Source organism: Numenius arquata, chromosome 3 (assembly GCF_964106895.1).
Source record: "Numenius arquata chromosome 3, bNumArq3.hap1.1, whole genome shotgun sequence".
Lineage (NCBI taxonomy): Eukaryota > Metazoa > Chordata > Aves > Charadriiformes > Scolopacidae > Numenius > Numenius arquata.
This window is the reverse complement of record NC_133578.1, coordinates 38,540,775-38,562,157: the sequence shown is the minus strand read 5'-3', so window position 1 is coordinate 38,562,157 and position 21,383 is coordinate 38,540,775. Positions and strand designations below refer to the sequence as shown.

At 42.2% G+C, this 21,383-nt stretch overlaps 1 protein-coding gene across 1 annotated transcript in view; it reads right to left on the bottom strand.

Moving 5' to 3' along the window:
• Nucleotides 1–21,383, bottom strand: part of CPS1 (carbamoyl-phosphate synthase 1) — a 101,750-nt gene that overhangs the window by 53,555 nt on the left and 26,812 nt on the right. Inside the window, exons 11-21 of the mRNA XM_074145247.1 lie at nucleotides 21,140–21,217; nucleotides 19,514–19,612; nucleotides 18,716–18,811; nucleotides 14,391–14,580; nucleotides 13,647–13,804; nucleotides 12,746–12,874; nucleotides 10,110–10,254; nucleotides 9,510–9,720; nucleotides 8,226–8,424; nucleotides 5,889–6,065; nucleotides 703–821 (exon numbers count right to left, since the gene is read on the bottom strand). Of these exons, the coding sequence (XP_074001348.1) occupies nucleotides 703–821; nucleotides 5,889–6,065; nucleotides 8,226–8,424; nucleotides 9,510–9,720; nucleotides 10,110–10,254; nucleotides 12,746–12,874; nucleotides 13,647–13,804; nucleotides 14,391–14,580; nucleotides 18,716–18,811; nucleotides 19,514–19,612; nucleotides 21,140–21,217 (1,601 nt within the window). The remainder of the gene's footprint in view (nucleotides 1–702; nucleotides 822–5,888; nucleotides 6,066–8,225; nucleotides 8,425–9,509; nucleotides 9,721–10,109; nucleotides 10,255–12,745; nucleotides 12,875–13,646; nucleotides 13,805–14,390; nucleotides 14,581–18,715; nucleotides 18,812–19,513; nucleotides 19,613–21,139; nucleotides 21,218–21,383) is intronic.

Here is a 21,383-nt window from a genome sequence, read left to right as displayed (position 1 = left end):
AAGGAGGTTCTCCCAACCTCGTAAACCATGAAGGGAAAGCTCAAGTCAGCAAGAGGCTGGAGCTGAAATACAGCCCAGCGCTATAATTTACTGCTCTCTTTCCTGCTTAGTTTTATATGGTCATTTTTCTTGAAGAAAGAAGAAGATTTATATTTAAATATGTCTGGAGTTATAGATGTTTGAAAGTGCAGCACAAAAGCAACACATACTGCATGATCACAAAAAGGCAGAAAAGCTTAAAAATCGATTGGCCAGGCTGGAAAAAAAAGTGCCATGTTATTTGGCCCTCAGATGTAATAAGTCAGGACAAGTCCTGTATTTGAAGGCTAACTCTGTCCTAGGTATCCAAGTGCAGCTGCTGTTACTCATTGCAGGCTATCCGCATTCCCAGCCTTAGCCTCAAAGATACAGTGAGGATTTTCCAAAATAAACTGGAACTTCCATAATCCCTGAGAACAGCCAAGATGCCTAAACACTCAAAGAAGTTTTTTGACCAAAAAGAGTGGTCTCAGAAATTTCCTCTGTCCTGGTGAGGCAGTGAACTTGGTTTTCAGACAACACTGCTTGCTCTGAGCACCGAAATAACTTCTCCGCATTGACTGCATCTGTGATCAGGGTCATCACGGGTTTCCCAGCAGAAGGATCCCCAGAAGGTGGGGGGACAAGGCTATATCCTAGGACAAGGCTGTTGGTTTTTCTTACCTGTTCATTTCCTTCAGGATCTTCTCAGTGTTCACGATGTTGTGCATCTTATACAGGAACCACTTGTCAATGGCTGTGAGTTTATGAATAACATCAACAGGGACTTCGTTATCCAAAGCCTGCCAAAAAGAGGAGAGCACCAAACAGGCCCTTGAATGTGTGCTTTGCAAATACAGATTTAGTCTGAAAATAGGTAGCAGCAACTATATAAAGACATAAAAAGCATGGTAGACTTCTTTGAGACAGGATCCTGTCTCCCACAGCAACAGAAAGCATGCCCCTCAAGCAGTGTCAGGAGGCACCAGTCTCATCTGCTCATGCTTTGATACCAAAAGCTGGCTTCTGTTTGAGCGGGAGAGAGATAATTTGCTTTTTACGGAGCCAGCAGCCAAGCTTAAACTGATGGCAACAAGGATTAGTGGCCACTAAGTATGCGCCTTAGCTAGCTACAGGGAGGAATATTCAGCCTGCAGTTCTGACTCCTCCAACTGCACCCCTTCCCGCCTCAAGTTGCCTAAATCTCAGACCCGTGCCAACCTCCCAGCAGCAAATGTAAGCAGGAAGGTCCTGATTCTCAGCTGTGGAGGAACTCTCTGCTGTGGAGCATAAAACTTGATTTACCCCTGAAATACAAGGCTGAATCAAAACATGTAGCCTTGAAATACCTCTGAAGAAAGGGGAAGTCCAGTCCTGGGTGACACTTTGCAGCTACAGCGTAACCCTAGCTTCTCTTACTGTATCTCAAGTTAATGCCAAGATCATTCGAATTCCCCTGCATTATCTCATAGGGGCTATTTCAAATTTTTTTTATTATTATTTTTATCCAACTATTTGCAACCATGGGGTAAAAAGAAACCCCACAGAGCTATTATTCATAACACAATGGATTCCAGGACACTGTAGTATTAAAAAAAAAAAATCTCAGATGAATATGCTAGAGAGCCCCCCCAGTATGATACAGCTGTATCTTCTATCACTGATATTTCCTGGGTCTCACCAGTGGTGTACAGTTACAACTCTCCTGATAAAACAACTATAATCAACCATAATGATAACACCAGCACGGTATTTTTTGCTGAGCTGAAGTAATCAGGCTCATTAATTTGTTACCACGCTTAATTGTTTTCTTGCAGGGCAGCATCCCTGGAACAAAGCCAGAGCAACGCCACTGAAGAAAACTCCAGCATTAATCCAGGCATGAGCTCGTCCCACCGCACCCCGGCATTATCCCTCCGAGTTTTCAAGCTGCAGACGACACAGCGTCGCACCGCCACCGCATGCTTCAGCACTGTGATCCATCGCATGCTCCACCGCATGCTTTCGGCGCTTCTCCCCCTCTGCTCTGCCCTGGTGAGGCCCCATCTGGAGCACTGGGTCCAGTTCTGGGCTCCCCAGTTCAAGAAGGACAGGGAACTGCTGGAGAGGGTACAGCAGAGGACCACAAAGATGATGAGGAGCCTGGAGCATCTCTCTTATGAGGAGAGGCTGAGGGACTTGGGTCTTTTTATAGTCTTGAGAAGAGAAGACTGAGGGGTGATCTGATCAATGCTTATAAATACTTAAAGGGAGGGTGTCAAGAGGATGGGGCCGGTCTTTTTTCAGTGGTGCCCAGGGACAGGACAAGAGGAAATGGGCACAAGTTCCACCTAAACACGAGGAGGAACTTCTTCACTTCGAGGGTGGCAGAGCAATGGAATGGGCTGCCCAGGAAGGTGGTGGAGTCTCCTTCTCTGGAGACATTCAAAACCCTGCCTGGACATGTTCCTGTGTAACCTGCTCTGGGTGGACCTGCTTTGGCAGGGGGGTTGGACTAGATGATCTCCAGAGGTCCCTTCCAACCCCATGTGATTCTGTGATGTGGAGCCTTTATGCCAGCTGGGAGAAACACACAGGTCGCTTCAGCGCTGTGCTCCAAGAAGGCACCACCTGCACAGACAATGAGACAGGGATGAGCAACAGCTCTCATCGGGCACTGCAAAATACTGACACCACCTTCTCCCTTTTCTATAGGATCTCCAGGCAGCTTGTCGTACTTCCCCTCTCACAATTATTCTTTCCTGAGAAGTAATAGGCTGCTGACTTGAATATCCTGCTTGCTCACAAGCAGCAGTGAGTATCTCTACTGCACATTTTGCTCCTTTAGAGTAACAAGTCACTTACACACAAAACCTTCAGCTAGCGCTTGGCATCCGACAGCCACTGCTCTTCCAAGTGCCTGCAAAGAGAAGCCTGGGTCTGAGATTTAGGCAGCTTGAGGCGGGAAGGCGTGCAGCTGGAGGAGTCAGAACTGCAGGCTGAATATTCCTCCCTGTAGCTAGCTAAGGCGCATACTTAGTGGCCACCAATCCTTGTTGCCATCAGTTTAAGCTTGGCTGCTGGCTCCGTAAAAAGCAAATTATCTCTCTGATAATGGGTACACTTAATGCATACACTTAATCTGCTTAGGACACTATTTAAAAGTCCTAGGGATCTTCAAGGGAAACTGAAAAAAGCAAAGGCCTTCCTCTCCTTCATTAGAGGAGGAATAGAGAAAATAAACCATCTTCACCTCAGCGGCATAAATCCGGAGACTGGGAGAGAAGAATGAGTTTGTAGGAAGTTCTTGCTCCCAAATCACCACATTACAGGGGCAAATCAGTTTCTAGGCAGAAAAATCCTGAAGGATTTGATCAGGGGCCCTGGACAGCACTCAGATACCTTTACTCTACTCAAACCTACGTGAAAGAGTACAGCCTAAACACACCATGGAAGAAGGGGGAGGGAGCCACAGCAGGACAGTGACTTTAGAGCCCTGCTCACTTTCAAGGGCATCCCATCTAGTAGACACTGGCCCCATGCTGGGAAGCCAAGGGGTTTATGGGACTGCCTTCACACTGTGAGGCAGAGAGCAAGCGTGGTCTCCAGGCCAAGCAACGGAGGGCAACTCAGCTGCCTGTGCTGTCTCTAGGGCTAGCATCCTTATTCCTTCATTCCCATCCCCGCTCCTCACCAAAGGAAGTATTCAGCTGCCTGTGGACCAAGCACAAGTGCAAACTAACATGTCCGTAGTGTGGACAACTAGGAGATCAGTGCTCTGGTGTGAAACAGAGCACGGATCAATTCCACAGCATAAATCTTCTGAGGCTACTCATATACAACCCTAAGAGGGCCCAGAAAAGATCTGATAGAACCTGAGCATCCCTGCTCAGCAGGCAGCTACATCCTCGCAGCACTTGGCCACTCTGGCCAAGGAACAAGTCTCATCCATTTCAGACTCTTTCCCAGTGCCTTCTTTTACATTACAACAGGGAGTCCCATTACAACAGCAATAGCTCGGAATGGCAGGTGAACTCCCTTCCCTTTCACCTGAACAGTTACTGTTCTCATCATCCACAGACAAAGGAGAGAGAAAAAGTAGAAAGCCTTGGAGAGTTGAGTAGGGGGGCTTGTGGGGGAGGAGAAGACATACAAGGAAGCTCCATTCTGTTCCAAAACAAAGCTGAAAGCTAAAGGGGACTAACTGTTGGCTTTTAAATGTCAGCAAGCTGGAAAGGGATTTCCAGGCAGGCAGCCCCAGCTGCCAGAAGTACTTCTTACTGATATTGCTTGCCTCAGTTATTAACAGGGACGAATTAGTGCACTGTGTCAGGCAGAAGCAGCTCTTTATTCAGTGGGATTAAAACTTTGATCTTGCTGTTTTCGACAGCTCCCAGTGAAAATGCCACCAGCTGGGAACACCCAGAGTGTTCAGTGGGGCACAAATTCACCTTCACCTTCCCAGATCCCCTGTGTTAACATGGGGTTAAGATTAACCTTTCATAAAAGCTCTCTGAGCCACTCAGAGAGACAAGAAGCAAGATTTTTCTCTCAGTCACAAGAGAAAGCTATAACAAAGACCAAGCACAGCTGCTGAAGGATGTTCTACACTTACGAAGACATGCGTTTCCCCAGCTTGAAAAGCAAGAGTCAACAGCTGGACAAGCCACATATTTACAGAACATCTTGTGCTTTTTGTTCAGGTCATTTATAAGAGGAACATCTATGTGAAAACCTTTTTACAAACACAGCACACCCTCAGCTCCACACACTCATGTGAAGGATGTAATGAGATGTATCTAAACATGAACTCTAAGGGCTTAAAGCCTCCACCACACAAAGTCAGGGGCACAAAAAATAGTAACTGGGCGCTCCCTGCCAGGAAGATTTGCCATCTTAAAAAAACTCCAACAGGTAAGTAAGAGCTATAAAAGACAGCTGTCCCTTCCTCTTCATAGAGGGCATGGACAGATGGACAAGCTAGCTGCAGCAAAACCAAAGTGTGAAATTGCACCTACCTTGTAAAGTAACTAACCCCACGTTTACCAAGTGATATACACAGGCAAACACCTTGGAGCTGAAGGAAGAAATAATTTCACAGCCTAGCTTCCCTTACAATAACACCCCCCACTACAGACACCTTGAAAGATGAAGTGATTTGCCCAGTGTGACAGGAGGTTAAAAGAATGCTAGGGAAGTTGAGTCTATTTCGAAGAACAGGGGATTTCTTGTATGTTAAATTTAAGGTAGAGTTTTATTATTAATTTTTTTTTAGTTTCAAGACCATACCAATGCCAAAATTGCAAAAAGACAGTGCAGCAGATTGCAGCTTGCCATTCTTTATCATCCTTTGTTTCAGTTCTCAAAAGGATCTTCATTTTTTCCTTCTTACCTTCCTATAAATTAACAGTAATCTGCAAAGCTGGCCAACTTTGACTGACATTTACACTAGTGTAAATCAGGGCAGAGAATGAGCCAATATTTAGTAAACAATTATATTATAGGAACAAGCAAAGGAAAGCGATCCAGTTCTCCACCAACACTCAGCTACAAACTGAAGTGTCAGGACACAGGAATGCACCTGCTGCTGAATGCAATGAGCATTGGCTAAGATAGTACCAAACACATTACCTGAATACAGAAGATGCAGGAAAATACAGTTGTCAGCAGGAAAAATTAAAGTCATATACCTACCCAGCTATTATGTTCTGCAGAGGAAATTACATGTGATAGAGAGTATCTGTACTTCAACAGCAAGGATCCTACGCAAGGTGGTCTCGGTGTGCTTGACACAGGGAAGCAAGTGGGTGAAGAATCTGTCACCTCAGCTGACCCAGTCTGGTAGCTATAAATCAAGGGACGTAAGCCACGGGCTTTCTATCTTTCGTTACCTTGGCTATTGCATATATCCGAGTGCTGGATGGCTCAGAGAGTTCTTTCTGGAGGTCTACAATGGCTGGCCAGGCTTTATTCATGGGTAGATGTGAAGTGAAGCCATCTACAGATGGGTGACACATTCTCAGGGCCTTTTGGAAGCTCTCTTCAAAAGTGCGTCCAATAGCCATGACCTGTAATGAAGAGTACCCCCAACATTAGTTACAGTGAGCTGCTGCCCAGCTATCCCCTGAATAACAGAGGAGTGCAAATTTAAACCACGAAGATGGACATACAGAAAGATTACAGCTTTTGGACCTCCTCCATAAGACAGTCCTGCTGGCTTTAAGACAGGCACAGCTGACTGAGCCTTGGAAGTCCCACTTCTAGACCTGACTCTGCCAATACTATCAAGAGAGTGTCAGACAAGTGACTGCTTTCTGCTTTTGTCTACCTATCTGTAAAATACAGGAAGCCACTGCTCTCCTCTAAACTGCTTTGAAGCACTTCAGGAGACGGAAGCATTATGCAGTAGCATGGGTGCAGTAACGCAGAAGGATATTTCTGATTAACAGCCTGTTAGAGATAGAAACTCACAGTGGGAATTCTAAGGTCCAGAAGAAATCTGCTCCTCTTCTTTAAACTACATTTAACAGTGACTCTCCCCTGCGAGATCTCTCTTAAAGGATTACTCCTCATTGGTATAGCAGCACTGGGGTTTCCCTCCTTCAATCTTGACATCCCATCTAATAAGAAAACAAACCTTTCTCTGTGGAAATCCGTGAGGTAACAGAGCCCTTTCTCTAATTTCAACATTTTTATTTCCCAGTGCAGTGAAACCCTAACAGCGTAAAAATCTTCTCAAACGCAATGTTGAAAAATGTCAAAGAAAAAAATAACATTGTTTTCTCTTTTCTCACAGCTCCAGGCCCACTGCCCAGCACAACAGAGCTCAGGAAAAAACAGACCAGGCAGACTGTTCAATTAATAAGAATGCAGCAGGTGCTGTGCGTTCTGGCTTCGAGTTCAGGGCTAGGGAGACAACTGTGCCATACTAATAGAGACACAGCAGCAAGAAACTCTTTGAAGCAAAGACATAAGTCCTGCAGACTAACCTTCTTGCCGAGTACCTCTACCAACTGCAAACTTCATCTCTTACTCTTCTCCAGCCCTTTTTCGGTTCACCCCCCAGCAGCCATAGACCCGCACAGTTGGAGCACTGACTTTTCCTATGTCTCCCCCCTCCCTTTACCCAACATCCTGCCTTGAGAAGGACAGGGGGTTCACGCAGTTCTGCTTTTGTGATATATATGACCGCTGGAAGGACTCAATACTTCTTCCTCCTGCAAATGCGTATGGCCAGGAAGTGTTTACAGTTGATGGTGCACAGGACAACTGTATTTAGGAACCCCAGCTCTATAGAATAGTCAAAAGAAATAAAAACAAACAAACAAACAAAAAAAAAAACCCAAACCAAAACCAAACTAACATCTCATTGCCATGAAAAGCCACTGGAAAATCAAGTTCTAAATAATCCTTCCAGTTGTGATGAAGGCTTCTTGTCTCAGCAAGATAGAATTGACATTAGGGAAGTCTCATGTGTCAAAATAATTTGATAAAATAGCTACTTGAAAAGCATTAAGAAAAAAAGGCAACTGAAAAAATACACGATTAATTATTTTGCTTTGGTAGCTGAGACATAATTAACTAATTCAGTGTGTAATTTACCCACTTTGCTTCACTTCTCAAAACGTGGTCTGAAAATGCTGTTATTGTCCCAGATGCCTTAAAATAAGGGTTTAAAAGTCACACTGTCATGTTCCAGATAGAAGAGACTTAATCACTAAGAGAAGTTAAAACTTCAGAGCAAGATTACAGGTTGTGTTCGGATTTCAAGAGAAGTAGGCTGAGATTTGGCACATGGTTTTAACAGAGAGGACAAATAACTATGGGAACAACTGAGAGCTGTGGCTTATTGGCGTCACTGAAAATCTTGATGGACTACAACTCTTGAAGTCATCCTCTAATTAACCACCACTACAGAACCCCAAACAAAAAATAACTCTGGGAGTTCTGTAGTGAGTGCGAAGAATGAAGTCAACCTTAGGTGATCCAAAGTGGGTCTTCTTCCCTTAAGAGTCAAACCATTTACGAATTCACACTGCGACATCCAAGATTACACACTCCTAACTCATTTCAATTAATTGCAGTACTGGATAAAAATCATTTGAGCTGAATAAACCTCTTCAAAAGCCATCAGGTCCCCGAAGATTGATATTCTGAGAGTTTCCAAGAAAGAGAAATGACTTTCCCATGCAGTGGGATGGAAGGGAAGGAGAGAGTCTTGCGCTCACCTCTCCCACGCTCTTCATGGAGCTTCCAATCCGGTTGGACGTATGCTGAAAACGGTCCAAATCCCAGCGGGGTATCTTGGTAACAACATAATCCAGGCTGGGCTCAAAGTAGGCAGAGGTTTTTCCTGTCACCACGTTCTTGATTTCTGGCAAGGGGATCCCCAAGGCAATTTTGGCAGCAATGAATGCCAACGGATACCTGCCATAGAGGAAAGGTAGAGAATGGCAGAGTGGGAAGTACTTTGCTTTTGTAAATCCCAGGAGTGGATCAAATTAAACAAGTGTGAGGTGTTTTTCCGTCCTCAACGCAATGGAAGGTTACTGTGCTCAAGCGCAGCAGGGCCTGTCCAGCTTCCTACCCTAACACATTGTAGAGCTACCTACCTAGATCTGAGACTTGCTTTATTATCTGCAAAGCTGTCATTTTAAATACGTGTCACACCCACAGTGAGACCACATAAACAGATATGTTTTGCTCTTAGGTCTGTCAGCCAAAAAGAAAACAATCAAGCGCCTACTGTTCAACATCATGGCTTACCTCCAGTCTGCTATGGCACTTCAACAACCACAAGAGTTGCTGAGAACTGCAAATTAGAGATTAATTTGTGCCTCTCAACAGCATCTGCAAAGTGCAATTAAGAAGCCAATTTTTAAACAGCCTGCTCTGACCATCCTTATCTTGATTAGTTTATGATTAGCCAACAAAACAAAGGCAGCTAGCAATACCATTTGCATCAGTCTGACAGACAGCTCATTAATAACTGTGTCCTCTGGGTCCCAGAGATGATTTGCAGCCAACATAAGGATACAGTGGATATGCTTTGTAAGGACAGCTATTCGGCTCCCCCCACACACCTCCTGGGAGTTTTTCCATTCGTAGTAACAGCACTGGCAGGCTGGAATGGACCTGGAGGGCCCATTAACCCCTTCTTCCATCTCCCAGCAGGACCATCTCTCCAAGGGTCAATACTAGCAGATGCTGACAAGAACTGTTCTTAAGAAGCTTCCCAGGCAGAAATCTGCACCTTACCACCCTGACCACTCCAGACTTCTTCCTAAAAACCAACTTCAGTCTTCCTTGCAAATTAAGCCTCCTTGTCTTAACTGCATGGAGAGCAGATGCATGAACTCTTCTTCCTTGCAGAAATCACATATTTAAATAGTACACTGAACCAAGTCCCTTACGGTAAAATTCTCTCTTTCTGCTCTTCTCCCCTCGGTTTTTTTTTTTGTTCACTTGAGTGTTCTGTGGTGGTTGGTTGTTTTTTTTTTAAATAATCTTACCCTGTTGCCTTGGATGCCAAAGCTGAGCTTCTTGAGAGTCTGGCATTAACTTCAATGATGTAGTACTCCAGGGAAGTTGGATGCAAAGCAAACTGGATATTACACTCTCCCACGATGCCCAAATGTCGGACAACTTTGATGGCACGATCCCTCAGCATCTGAAATTCCTCATTAGAGAGTGTCTGGCTTGGAGCCACTACAACAGAATCTCCTGTTTGTCACAAGGTAGCAGAGAAGGAAAATGAGAAGAAGTTCAGTAGCAGTAAATTTCGGGTCACTGTCTTTACTAACCCATTGTCAATACTGAAGTTAACACAGACATTCAAACCTGTGGACGTACAGTTGATGAAAAGCACAGACAGTCAGAGGCCCAGAGTTAGAGATGCTAGGCAATCTTACCGAAAACACGATCGTAGGGGTAGGTTTAGCCTAACACTATCTGTTTAACACTAACTGGCTCCATCCAAGATTTGAAGAGTATTTCTAGAGCTCACTTCATCTGTCACAAAACTACGTCAATAACAGCAGGCAGAAGGGCACTGCATAGCATGAAAAAGTTAACGAGTCATTTCCAGTGAGTCACCCTGAGCCCAGGCCTACCTGTGTGGACTCCCATAGCATCAATGTTTTCCATATTGCAGACAGCAATACAGTTATCGGCAGCATCTCTCACGACTTCATACTCTATCTCCTTCCAGCCAACAACTGACTTTTCCACCAGAATTTGTTTAGTCATTGCAAATGCCTGGAAATACGTCAGGGAAAATGAACAGTAAGAAAGAAAATCTTATTAGGACACGTTCCCATAGTTAAGAATACTGTGGTGTATCTCCAGGCATCCCAGATGAACACAAAAATTGAAAGATGAAGATAAGCAAAGTTCATAGCACCGATGACAAGCACCTTATATTTCTCTTTTTAAAAAAAAAAAAAAAATTGAATTAGCTTCATTTGAAAGGCACAGAAAATATTTATGTGATCTGATGGGAAAAAAAGGCAGAGCATGTGAGCTTGCAATGGCATATAAATAACAAAGAGGAATATAAAAATATCTAAGGCTTCAATCATACAACAGACACACGCTTTTGTTTGTGTACGTGGGCAGCCCCACAGACTTCAATAGAACTCTGCAGAAAGCTAAATGACTAAGTGATGGGGAGTGTGGGTGCCAGTAAATGCCACGTAATTAATAGCAATAATAATGCTGCTTTTCACCGGCATACTAACCGGAAGCAAGATTCGTGATTTATTCTTAAACTTGATCTTGAAAGCACTCCTCAGCACAAGAGACAAAAATGAAAAATACAGTTTGTTGGTAAATGAGCATAATCTAAGTGAATAAATGGCCTTAATATTAGCAGATAAAAAACGTTAATCAATTCTCACTTAAAATCCTAGAAAGTAACGGGCATATTATCAATCCATCCTTTATGGCAAAGCTTCTTGTTTTAATGCTGCCCATGAATCAGTCTTCAGTCTGGTCCCCTCTGTAGCTAGCTCAAGCTGTTAGTCATATGTTGCCCTCAGCTCAGTTGTCAAACTTGCACACACACACAAAAAAAAAAAAATATATATATAATTTTGAGGAGTGGCACTTCACATCCAGCCTAAGCAGGCCCTGAATTTGCAGCGATGTAGCGGGCACACCTATTCACACTTGTAAAACAATCTAAGCTGCTCCTGTGTTACTGTCTGTTGCCTCCTCTCACTAAAAATGAGCAGCGTCAGGAGACACAAACTCAAGGTGTTCAGTTATCTGAATTATATGCAGTCCAGTGTCTGAAAATCCAGTTCACAGAATTACTACAGATCATGTTCCTAACTGAAAAGATTGGAGTTTCTGCTGAGCCGTGGATACCAGCATCCAAAATTGAGTTAATTCAACGACACTGAAATTGTTTTACGCTGTAAATTTTGAAATATTGGTCTTCATTCAAAATGCTGAAGGTCTTTTAATATAATTTCTGAGAAAATGAAAATATTTACTTAGAAAGTAGAACAGAATCAGAATTTTAGTAGAGAAAAAGAAAACTTTCAGAAACATGAAAATCTTACCAAAACCATGAATTGCCCCACTACTAAAATTTTACAGGAAATAAGATTTTTATAAAAAGCTATTGTTTTACAAATTCCAGGGGAAAATTGAGATTTTCGAAATGACTTTTTTTAAAAAACACCAAGAAATGCTGATCAAAACCAGGTTGTCCTACTGAAAAATGTTTTGATACAAGCTTTTCAGACAGCCACACTCTAAGGGTTTCTGGGTGAATTTCTGCTTTCTCTAAACAGAGACCATGCGTGAACTTGGGCAAGCGAAGTGTTTCCAACCTCAGCCACCCATCCATAAGACGAGGTTACTGCACCCACTGCCTCCTCCTGCATCTGTCAGTCCTGTCCACCGAGCAGCCCTGCAACAGACACTCCCTGAGCAGCTGTTTGTTCAGCACGAAGCACGCTGGACCCAAATCTGTTTGCATGACAGCAGCGTGGCGGAACACAAAAACATCATTTTCACATACAGCTCTTAGTGGCATCAGCAACATTTCTAGATATATGTGAAAGATTAAGAGGTTCAGCAAATCAGGAAAAGACAAAACCAAGAATTTTACAGACCAACTGATAGACATTATTTTCCTAAAATTCTCCATTTTTGCCAAGGAAAAAAGGTTTTGTTTTCTCTTTCCCAATTATCTGTTTACTTTAACAGCAAATTTATAAAAAAAAAATAAAAATCCCAGAGTTCCTACACAAAAAGAGTTGTCTCCTTATAGCCTGGGACAGCTGTCGGATGTCAAATTATGAAGTGTCATCCCATTAAATCTCCACAAGAGCTTCTGACCTAGCAAAAATATCGTCTTTAGACAGAAACACAGCAGAGGCCCAAACCTCCCAACTCTCTGATACTGTCTCTGACACTACATTATCACTCAGCATTTCAAATGTTTCAACTTCCTTAACATCTTTCATGTGTCATTTACTCCAGAAAGTAGGCGAATATAGTCCACTATGTTTCTTTTCAAACCAAAATTGCTGAAACGTTTGCTCAAATTCTGACTTATTTCTCATGAATTTTCATTATCCAAGTCAAAGAGGGCATTAGAAAGAATCAGGATAACATTTTACAGATACGATGAAAAGTAGGGTACGTACAATTCCAGTGTCTGAGACTATTAGAAGAATATCTAAGAAAATGAGATGTTCAGCTGTATTTCCAGAGCTTGCAATTGCAGACATACCTTTGTACCAAGGTCCAGCAAACTTTCCTTATCAGGACATATGCCTGACCCCAGACCACCAAGGGCATAAGCAGAACGTATCATGACTGGGTAGCTAATCTTCTCAGCTGCCTTCAGAGCATCTTCAATCTTAAAGGAGAGGGGAATACATTTCAGAGATATGATAACAATTAAGATGAATAAATTCTTCAACTCTGGTTATATGGTTAACTGGAAATCCCACCAGTAAGACACTAAGCTGTTTAAAGATAAAATGAAAAGAATAAAAGTTGGCTTCGTAACATTGCTTCTTTGTTCTGCCAAACAGCAGAAAACTGGAATGTGGACTCGAGGAGGTGACTTCTTTCCTTAGTTACGTATAGACTTCCTTGATGACTTTCCACAGACAATGTCCTTAACTTGGTCTGTCTTCACAGACTTTAGTCCCTCCAACAAGACGTCTTGGTTTAAGACCTGTTTGGTTTCCTCCAAACTCAAAAAGGCCTTCCCACTGAACCAACTTTTTGTTTTCACATTCCCAGCCTCAAGAAGGATTTCAGCACTGCTGATTTTGAGGACCTGGAATCCTAAGTCTAAATGGCTTGTGCAAGATTTTTTTTTAAAAAGTAGCCGCTGAAACTTTATATATTTTTGCGCTGCAGCACAGAAGTCACCCCAACCTAATTTACTTTTCTTGTCAATAGGTAAGTTAGCTTAGGCTTTCCAAGTGCCTAATTGCATTTTCCCTCATTTTAAATCTTGGTGAACCAGTATCAACCACTGTGGAGTGCTGATGAAAGCAGAGAAGCTACAGTATCAAAAGTTGTATTCAGCTTTCACTCAATAAAACTAGAATATTTTTTTTAATAACTCAAACAGGCAACAGTAATAGTAATCACATCTTCAAAATTGTCTGATTTACCGATTCCACTGCAAAGCTAGGAGCAATCTTTTCATTTAGCTCAGTCAGTTTATCGGAAAAAAGCTTTCTATCCTCTGTAGCCATGATGGATTCAACTGATGTACCTAGGACCTTCACACCATACTCCTGCAGGACTCCTTGCTTGAAGAGTTCCACTCCTGCAGAGTAAACAAAGCCACAGTTTTGAGGACAGATGGTAGATGAAGAAGAAAGTATTCAGAAGATATTTGACTAGCTGACAACTTGTCTGGCTCCATCAACAGCTAATTTTATTATTGTTGTCAATATTAGAACTCAACCATAACATGAAAGTTTCTGTCCTCAAACCTATGAAGCCTGGGATATAAGTAAAGTTCCTGCTTGGCCATCGTCTGCAACACAAAACAAAGCACCACAGCTGGATACTGCTGCAAGAAGCTAAATGAAGTTAACTTTTCCTTCCAGTCTCTGCCTCAAGGTGGTCTGAATATCCCCAATCCAACTATGATAACTAAGACTTAAGCTGAAAAGCAGGATATATGAATTACTTTTAAGTATCAAAACGAGCAATTAGATGTTATGTTCACAGCTTAGCGATTACTCACTCCCCCATGGTCAGTATTTCTGCCTGTATTCCTCAGTAACCTGGGCAATGCATCAGGCACGTGGGTCTTGCATGTCTACCCAAATAAAGTCTGCTGAACATGTGGTAAAGACCATGAAATTTTCCTGCAAGGAGTGCCAATGCACCTGTATTGTACTCACCACAGTTGAGAGCAGTCTGGCCACCCATTCCCAGAATTAATCCATCCGGATGCTCCACCTTGATGACCTCTGTGACAAACTGTGGAGTGATGGGGAGGAAGTAGACAGCATCAGCCTGCTTTAAGCCAGTCTCATTGGTCTGCACTGAAGCAATATTGGGATTCATCAGGACAATTTTCACATTTTCTTCCTGAAAAATGAAAATTTGCATTAAAATCACAGAATCACAGAACGATATGGGGTTGGCATACGTGGAAAAAGAGCTAACAGCAGCAGCAACGAGAGACAGAATTCAACAAGCAATTCACCAACAACAGAATTTGGAAAGCCTGGTTCCTTATGTACTCTCCCATAAGGGATTTCTGGTACCTTGTACCAGGCTGAGCTAACACCAGTTCTTTACTTTTGTGCCTCTGCCTGTCTGTGAATCTTGAGGGAATGGAGATACCCACCTGATTCAAAAATTTGGTTGAAATTTATGAACACATTTATGAATTACATAGGGGAGACAGGAACAAACTCCAGCATAATCATGCCTGTCTTCTGTTAGAAGGCAGACTAAAAGTGACAAAGCAAAAAAAATTTAATCAAAACCCGATCTTTTCTTGCCAAGCAGTAGGTCTTTGATCGTGGGTGTCCAGATAGTTCTCAGTTTTTTGTACTGATAAGTAACAGTACAAGAATACATTTTTTGCTTTGACTTTCCATAAAGATATTTTAATTTTCCTGGTGTTATCACTTTAAAAATCTTCTCCATGACTTTTTTTGATATTGCACTTACTAAAAGACAAACTCTGCCTCCATATGCAAGACAAAGCTTAGCTAAAACTTCACACTGTTTTTTCTCTGTCACACATGAGATAATGAGATAGAGTTATAATAAAGTGTATCTGCTTCCTGCTATACCAATCGGAGTTTTGACACTCTTTTGGCTACAGACAGAAATTCACTACAGTTTGCTCGATAATAGAAAAGTCTGACTCAGAGCTGGGCAGATCAGCTCTCCTCACTCTTGAAATATTAGTTGCTAATAATGATGAGACAAGAATGTGGCCAAGCCACAAAAAACCACATCAGCCACAAGCAGATAAAGAACAATGTACTACTGCTTTGTTAAAAAGACGGACTGGGAAGTAGAAAGGCTGTGGCCTCATTTTTACAGGAACTCATTCTAATCTCCATCAACTTCTTGTAAGGCAATAAACTTCTACAAATGATTTGCAAACAATGCTAAATATAGATGCAAAATACATTTTAAGAGAAAGATTTGCTATATGGAAGTTGGGGAGGTTAAGAAACAACAATGATGAGTCTCATTATAAACAGGAACTCTGATGATACTAAAAAAATGAGTAAAAAGAAATAGAAAAAATGTTGGTAGCCTAAGTCAGCCATTCCTTGAGCAAATGCTACGGAAGTGTTCCTGGGACAAGTATAGAAATTGCTATTTTTCCCCAGTTCACAATAAGCATTAAAATGCCATAGGCCTTTTCTGTGTTTGTTTAAAATTTGTGATTGATTGACCCACTGTTTTGGGGGAACAAATATATAGCTCACCTATGTAAATATATAGCTCGCCTCCCACCTGGAGCAGTGGGATTCTCACTCAGAACTCTGACTGCTCAGTTCAAGTATTGAGTAACATTTCTTCTCCTTTCTTTGATAACTTAAAATGCCGCCTTAAAGACTGGCTGTAAACTTCTTCTGACCTTTTTTCCCCCTACCTTTTTTCACTGAAGCACACCTTCCTTGGAAATGTGTGGAACAGAGAAGGGAAAGAAGAAATAAAGTCCTTATGGAAAATATTTTGGATTTAGACAAATGACCCCAAACTGGGTAGTTTTCATGGTGCTGCTGAGGGAAGAAGAGTAGTTCTCTAACCAAAATATTCTTCTCTAATAAATGTATTCAGAAATGGAAATTAATGACGGAGGGAGAGGCGTATCACTTTCAAACAAGCTGGAATTTCTGTACATCTCAGCCTTTTCTTTCACAGAATCCTCATGCTTGGAAGGGACCTTTGAGATCCTACTTATCTGGGGCAAGGTGTCTTAAAGGCCCATCCAGCAGTAAGGAGGAAGATAATTAATGAAAGAATTAATGCTCACTGTGCTACGAGAGACACATTTTGCTGATATCACATCTTCTGGCCCCATTGTTCAGGATGCTGTTTTTCAATGCATTTGCAGTTTGTCCTTGCAACCCTTTCCTTCAACTTCTGCCTTTTTAAGTTTTTATAAGCACATAGCACATGGCCAGCCATCCTGACTAGAGATCTTTGTTAGAACTTAATTAAAACAGTGGGCTCCATTCCTCTTTTTGTGTAATATCCACCTGTATTCAGACCAGTTGGGAGAATCCCCACAGCAAGTAATCCAGAAGGTTTTTCAGGGGACCACAAGCCAATCTCTGCTTTTCATAGATGCTTCCAGGTCTTGTTCTTCAGAAGATGTTCCTACCTTTGATGAACATTCTTGCAAATACAAATTCACTGACTGGGGAAGTCCCAGCTCTGCAGGATCTTACTTTTTAAAGGAGGCACCCATTTAATTGTATAGGACTGAATGCTAACAACAGCACGTTCTTATAATGAATTGGCACCCAGCAGATTAGCAAGAACAGCAGTACGTAGCAGAATGAATCAGAACATCCAACAGTGAGAATCAATGTTGATTATTTATAACAAAAAAAAAAAAAAAAAAAAGGAAAAAGTCTAAGGTGAAAGAAATCTCTCTTATCTCCTGTTAATTGTCCCTGATCTCTCCCACCCATGCTCTGCAGCTTTCCCCTGGCAGGCACTGACCAACTACCTTCTCTCTAAAATGCAACTGTAAATCACTCTGCCAGAGGCAAGGTCAGGAAGCGCAAGCACTGCTGCTGGAATGGCTGATTAGCCTGCAGATCAGAGCAGCTGGCTGGTGGCCACAGGAAAGGAAAGGGCACTGTAGGAGGTCAAGCTAGGGAGATTTATCATTAAAAAAAATCCACTTTCTTCCACAAACCAGAGCTGAGTTTGAAGGACAAAAGAGAAAAAAAGGGAGAGAGATGCCTCCTTTCCAACTCAGGTCATTATCTGAACTCACCAACTCTGGGATCCTCTACTCCTAACTCGGTCTTGCTGTCTTGATGATGCGGCCAGTTTGAACTAGTAGCCAGCAACAGCAATACAGTACACAAACAAACCATATACAATACGTGTTGTACCACCAGGACCAACACAGAGCAAACCCAGATTATATTTAAGATTACCGTAATTGATTTTTTCCTTCCTTGACTCCAGGGTCAGTACAGGAATAGAATGGCCCTAGCGTCAGAATAGCCTCAGAGCCGCTCACAATGATCACCTCATCTGAAGGCAGCTGGTACATCTACTTTGAATCTGTCAGACCTCTACAAGCTCTCCTTCTTCACATGAGGTTAGATATGAACTAGGGAGCCCAGGTAACTGTTACATTACCAGTGATAACCCCAACACAGGAATATTTCTGTGCTTACACACCTTCTCCTAGCATGAGCTTTTCCCCTAACACCCTTTCTAGGTGCTCTGCACTTTTGCAGCATGAAGCAGTCAGAGTGAATCAGAGCCCAAAACCCACCATATGAGTGCACTACGCAGGATGCTTCAGCACAAGCACCGTTTTAAATACATGCATTTCTCAGGCATGGTCAGAAGTACGCATGCATTTTTGCTTGCTTCAGAATAATACAGCTCTGAAGTCTTCAGAAAGGGAACATCAGAAACCAGGTAATAAGTTTACTTGGAATGACTTTTCATTCATATCTTTCAAGATTATTAATCTATTCTAGAAACAAAACTTGGCATATATGAACTTTTAAACATTCATCCCATTTAAAATAAATACCATTCAGAAAAACTGCCTTGATAAGAGGTTCAAAATCTGTTCCATAACAGTTTTGACAACAGCCAACCATTCAGCTGTTGATACTATTTGTCTACCTTGCAGCGTGCTGTAATATCACAAAAGTTCCGGTAATTTCAGCTCAGGTGTAGCTGACAATATTCCTCCTGTTCATTTCCATTGAATATGAAAACCCTGGAGTGATCAGTCACAAATAAACTGCTTGAAGACTGCAATGGAAACCTTGAGAATGTCCCTCTTCGGAAGATAACTGTGGGTGGTTACCTCACGTCACTCAATCCACAAATTCACAAACAAAAATATGCCTAAATTTCCTAAATGCCTAGAGTCATTTATTCTCACCAGCTTCCCTGCCCCAGTGATACCATGGTTGGATGATCATAGTTAGCTGTGAGAAGGGAAAGTAAATTGCATTAGGTTAGTATTTGCAGAGTATCCTCTCACCTTCATGGCTTTCACAGCCTGGGATCCAGAGTAATCAAATTCCCCTGCCTGGCCAATCGACAGACCCCCAGATCCTAGAATGAGAACTTTGGAGACCTAGAAGTGTCAAATAGCATGAAAAAAAAAAAAAATCAGTCCCGTGGTAGCGAATGTCAAAATAACAGAGACTGTGCCGCACTGAACACCCTCAAATTAAGAAACATAAGTTCTAAAAAGAAAAGAAAGTCCAAAACCATTGCAGTTTTACTTTTAAGAATATTTCTACTGGACTTCTTCCATATATTTCTAGGTAGAGAAACACATGACATATGCATAGGGTATACAATAAACGTGTTAACTGTATCAAGTGCTTATAGACAACCATGCCTCACTTTGGCTGCCCACAAAGTCCATCTGCCTTCTAAGTAGCAAAACTGTATGAAATTCAGCTCACACTAGGAATTTCAGACTTATTTGCTAAGCAACAGAGCATCAACACTACGCTGCTAGCACAAAATCTCACAGTCAGATTATCCCAGGGCACCCCATATACTGCTACGAGAGTACCTTTCCTGGGAGAACTACAAAGAAAAAATACATGAAACATCAGATCTTGAAACGTTCTCAAAGAAAAGGAAGTTAATAACACAAGAGACACCCGATGACTGTGAGACAGGCAGCTGATGGGCCTTTGTAAGGGAAGCCTCCTTTGACTTTCATGGCCAGCTTTTTGTGCCATTTTGTACTGTGGGTTTAGTAGGAATTAACTAGCTCCTAGCCTCACTGACAGGCATGAATAACGAGTACCTGTACACCGACCTCCACTCTAGAAGCTGTTGCTCCAGCTTTGGGCAGGACCGAAGAAATGGTAGTGCCTTTCCCTCTCTTAACCAGTGAAATAAATGAATCAAACAGGAACTAGGAAAAATAAACACGTGTATTTAATTAAGTGGAATTAAATACATACAAAGCAAAGAAGGAAAAAGCAGGCCATTTGTGAGCTCAAGCTATCAGCTCTGCTCTGCTGCCTTCAGAAGGCAGATTTACACCATCAGAGAAGATGGGATCATTATTTGAAATTTATTTAACAACTTTAACTTATCTGAAAAAGGTGCATTCAAGAAAGTGAGGCCATATCAGGAAGAAAACACTTATCAATCACCTCTGTGTGCTCTGCTTGTTTATGGCTGGCAGTGTAATGAATGAGCTTGCATTAAAAGCCAAAATACAGAAGACCATACACTTAACTAGCTCAAGGGAACCATCTGGAATGGAGCCTGCTTACAGAGCGGGGATCTGAAAAGGTATATATAAACATCAGTTGTGCTAAATCAGTATTGTCCTTCCAGAGGAGATCCCAGATCAGCTGTGAGAAAAGTGTTCTCCAGCCATGCCAAGCAGGGGAAGTAGCATGACCACCGCTGGCATATAGGCAGCTACAGAGAGTGGGACAAGCTCCTCACTGGACCCCACGCTTGCAGAGCTTCTGTCCACATGGCCCCTGAAGCTGGCTGCTGGGATTCACCTATGGAAGAAGTATGGATGGTCCTGCAAGCCTAGCACGACAGGCACTATTTTATCAAACCCATTCCAGCAGTGGGAGTGCACAGACTTGGAAAAGTCACAGCTGAGTGTTGTTTTCAGTTCTCTGAGACTCACTAGTCAATCAGATTGCTAGGATACTTCTTGATATCAAGAGATTTACTTGCAGGTTCAATCAACATCATCAAATTAAGATTAAAATAAGCACTTCCATGTATCCTTCCATCTTCCTCTCTCAAGAAATGCTAAACAGTTTATTTATGTTCAGACATGCCTCCTCTGCCTTCCACATCCCCCGTTGCTGCTTAGTCATACTCTGTGACTACGCAACCAGTTGTTATAGAATTTGTGCGAAGTCACAGATGGGGGATTAAAATTTCATTTCACTTAGGAGAACCAGAGTGAAGAAGTGTGAATCCATTTACATAACTCTACAGTAATTATAAAATTTGAAAGTGGAACTAAAATGTATTAGAAAGTTAATGGTTTTATTACAAAGCATCTGGCTAGTATTTTTTTCTGTTAAGATAAAATCCTTTTCCTTTTGCAATCACCCCAGGTACAAGAGATTTGAGCCCGATCCTGCAAAGGCTTAAGCACTTCAGTAACTTCCAAGACAAAAATAATCCCACCAGGACTCAAGGCATACACATCATATGAATGGAATCACTGATCCAAAGCACAGAGCAGTCAATAGATGCCTTGCTGCTGATTGTAATTAGCTGTGGATCAAGCTAAGCAGACACAAGCCCATGCATACCTGGGCCCTCTGTCAGGATCCTGACATTTCCAAAACCGAGATTTAGGACCATCACCAACATAAAGACTCGTCACTGTAGCTGATACATATCTGTACTCCCCAGGCCATCTGAAAGCAAGCCCAGATCAATTCTCATACAATACCTCTGTGTCTCTTGGCCCAGGATTCGCATCTGGGTAGAACTGTGCTGTGAAAATTGGTCTGGTCTCATGCATAATTCCCTGCAGGAATAAAAACAATCATCTTAGATGCCTCCTTGAAAGCAGGCAAAAGAAAAGAAAGCCACACCTTACCCCTGTAACCACTGAAGACCAAAGGACCGGGCTGGTTTTAGGGGCTGCCAAATTTATACCCATTTAATTCCCAGTCTTCAAACAATGTCGTATC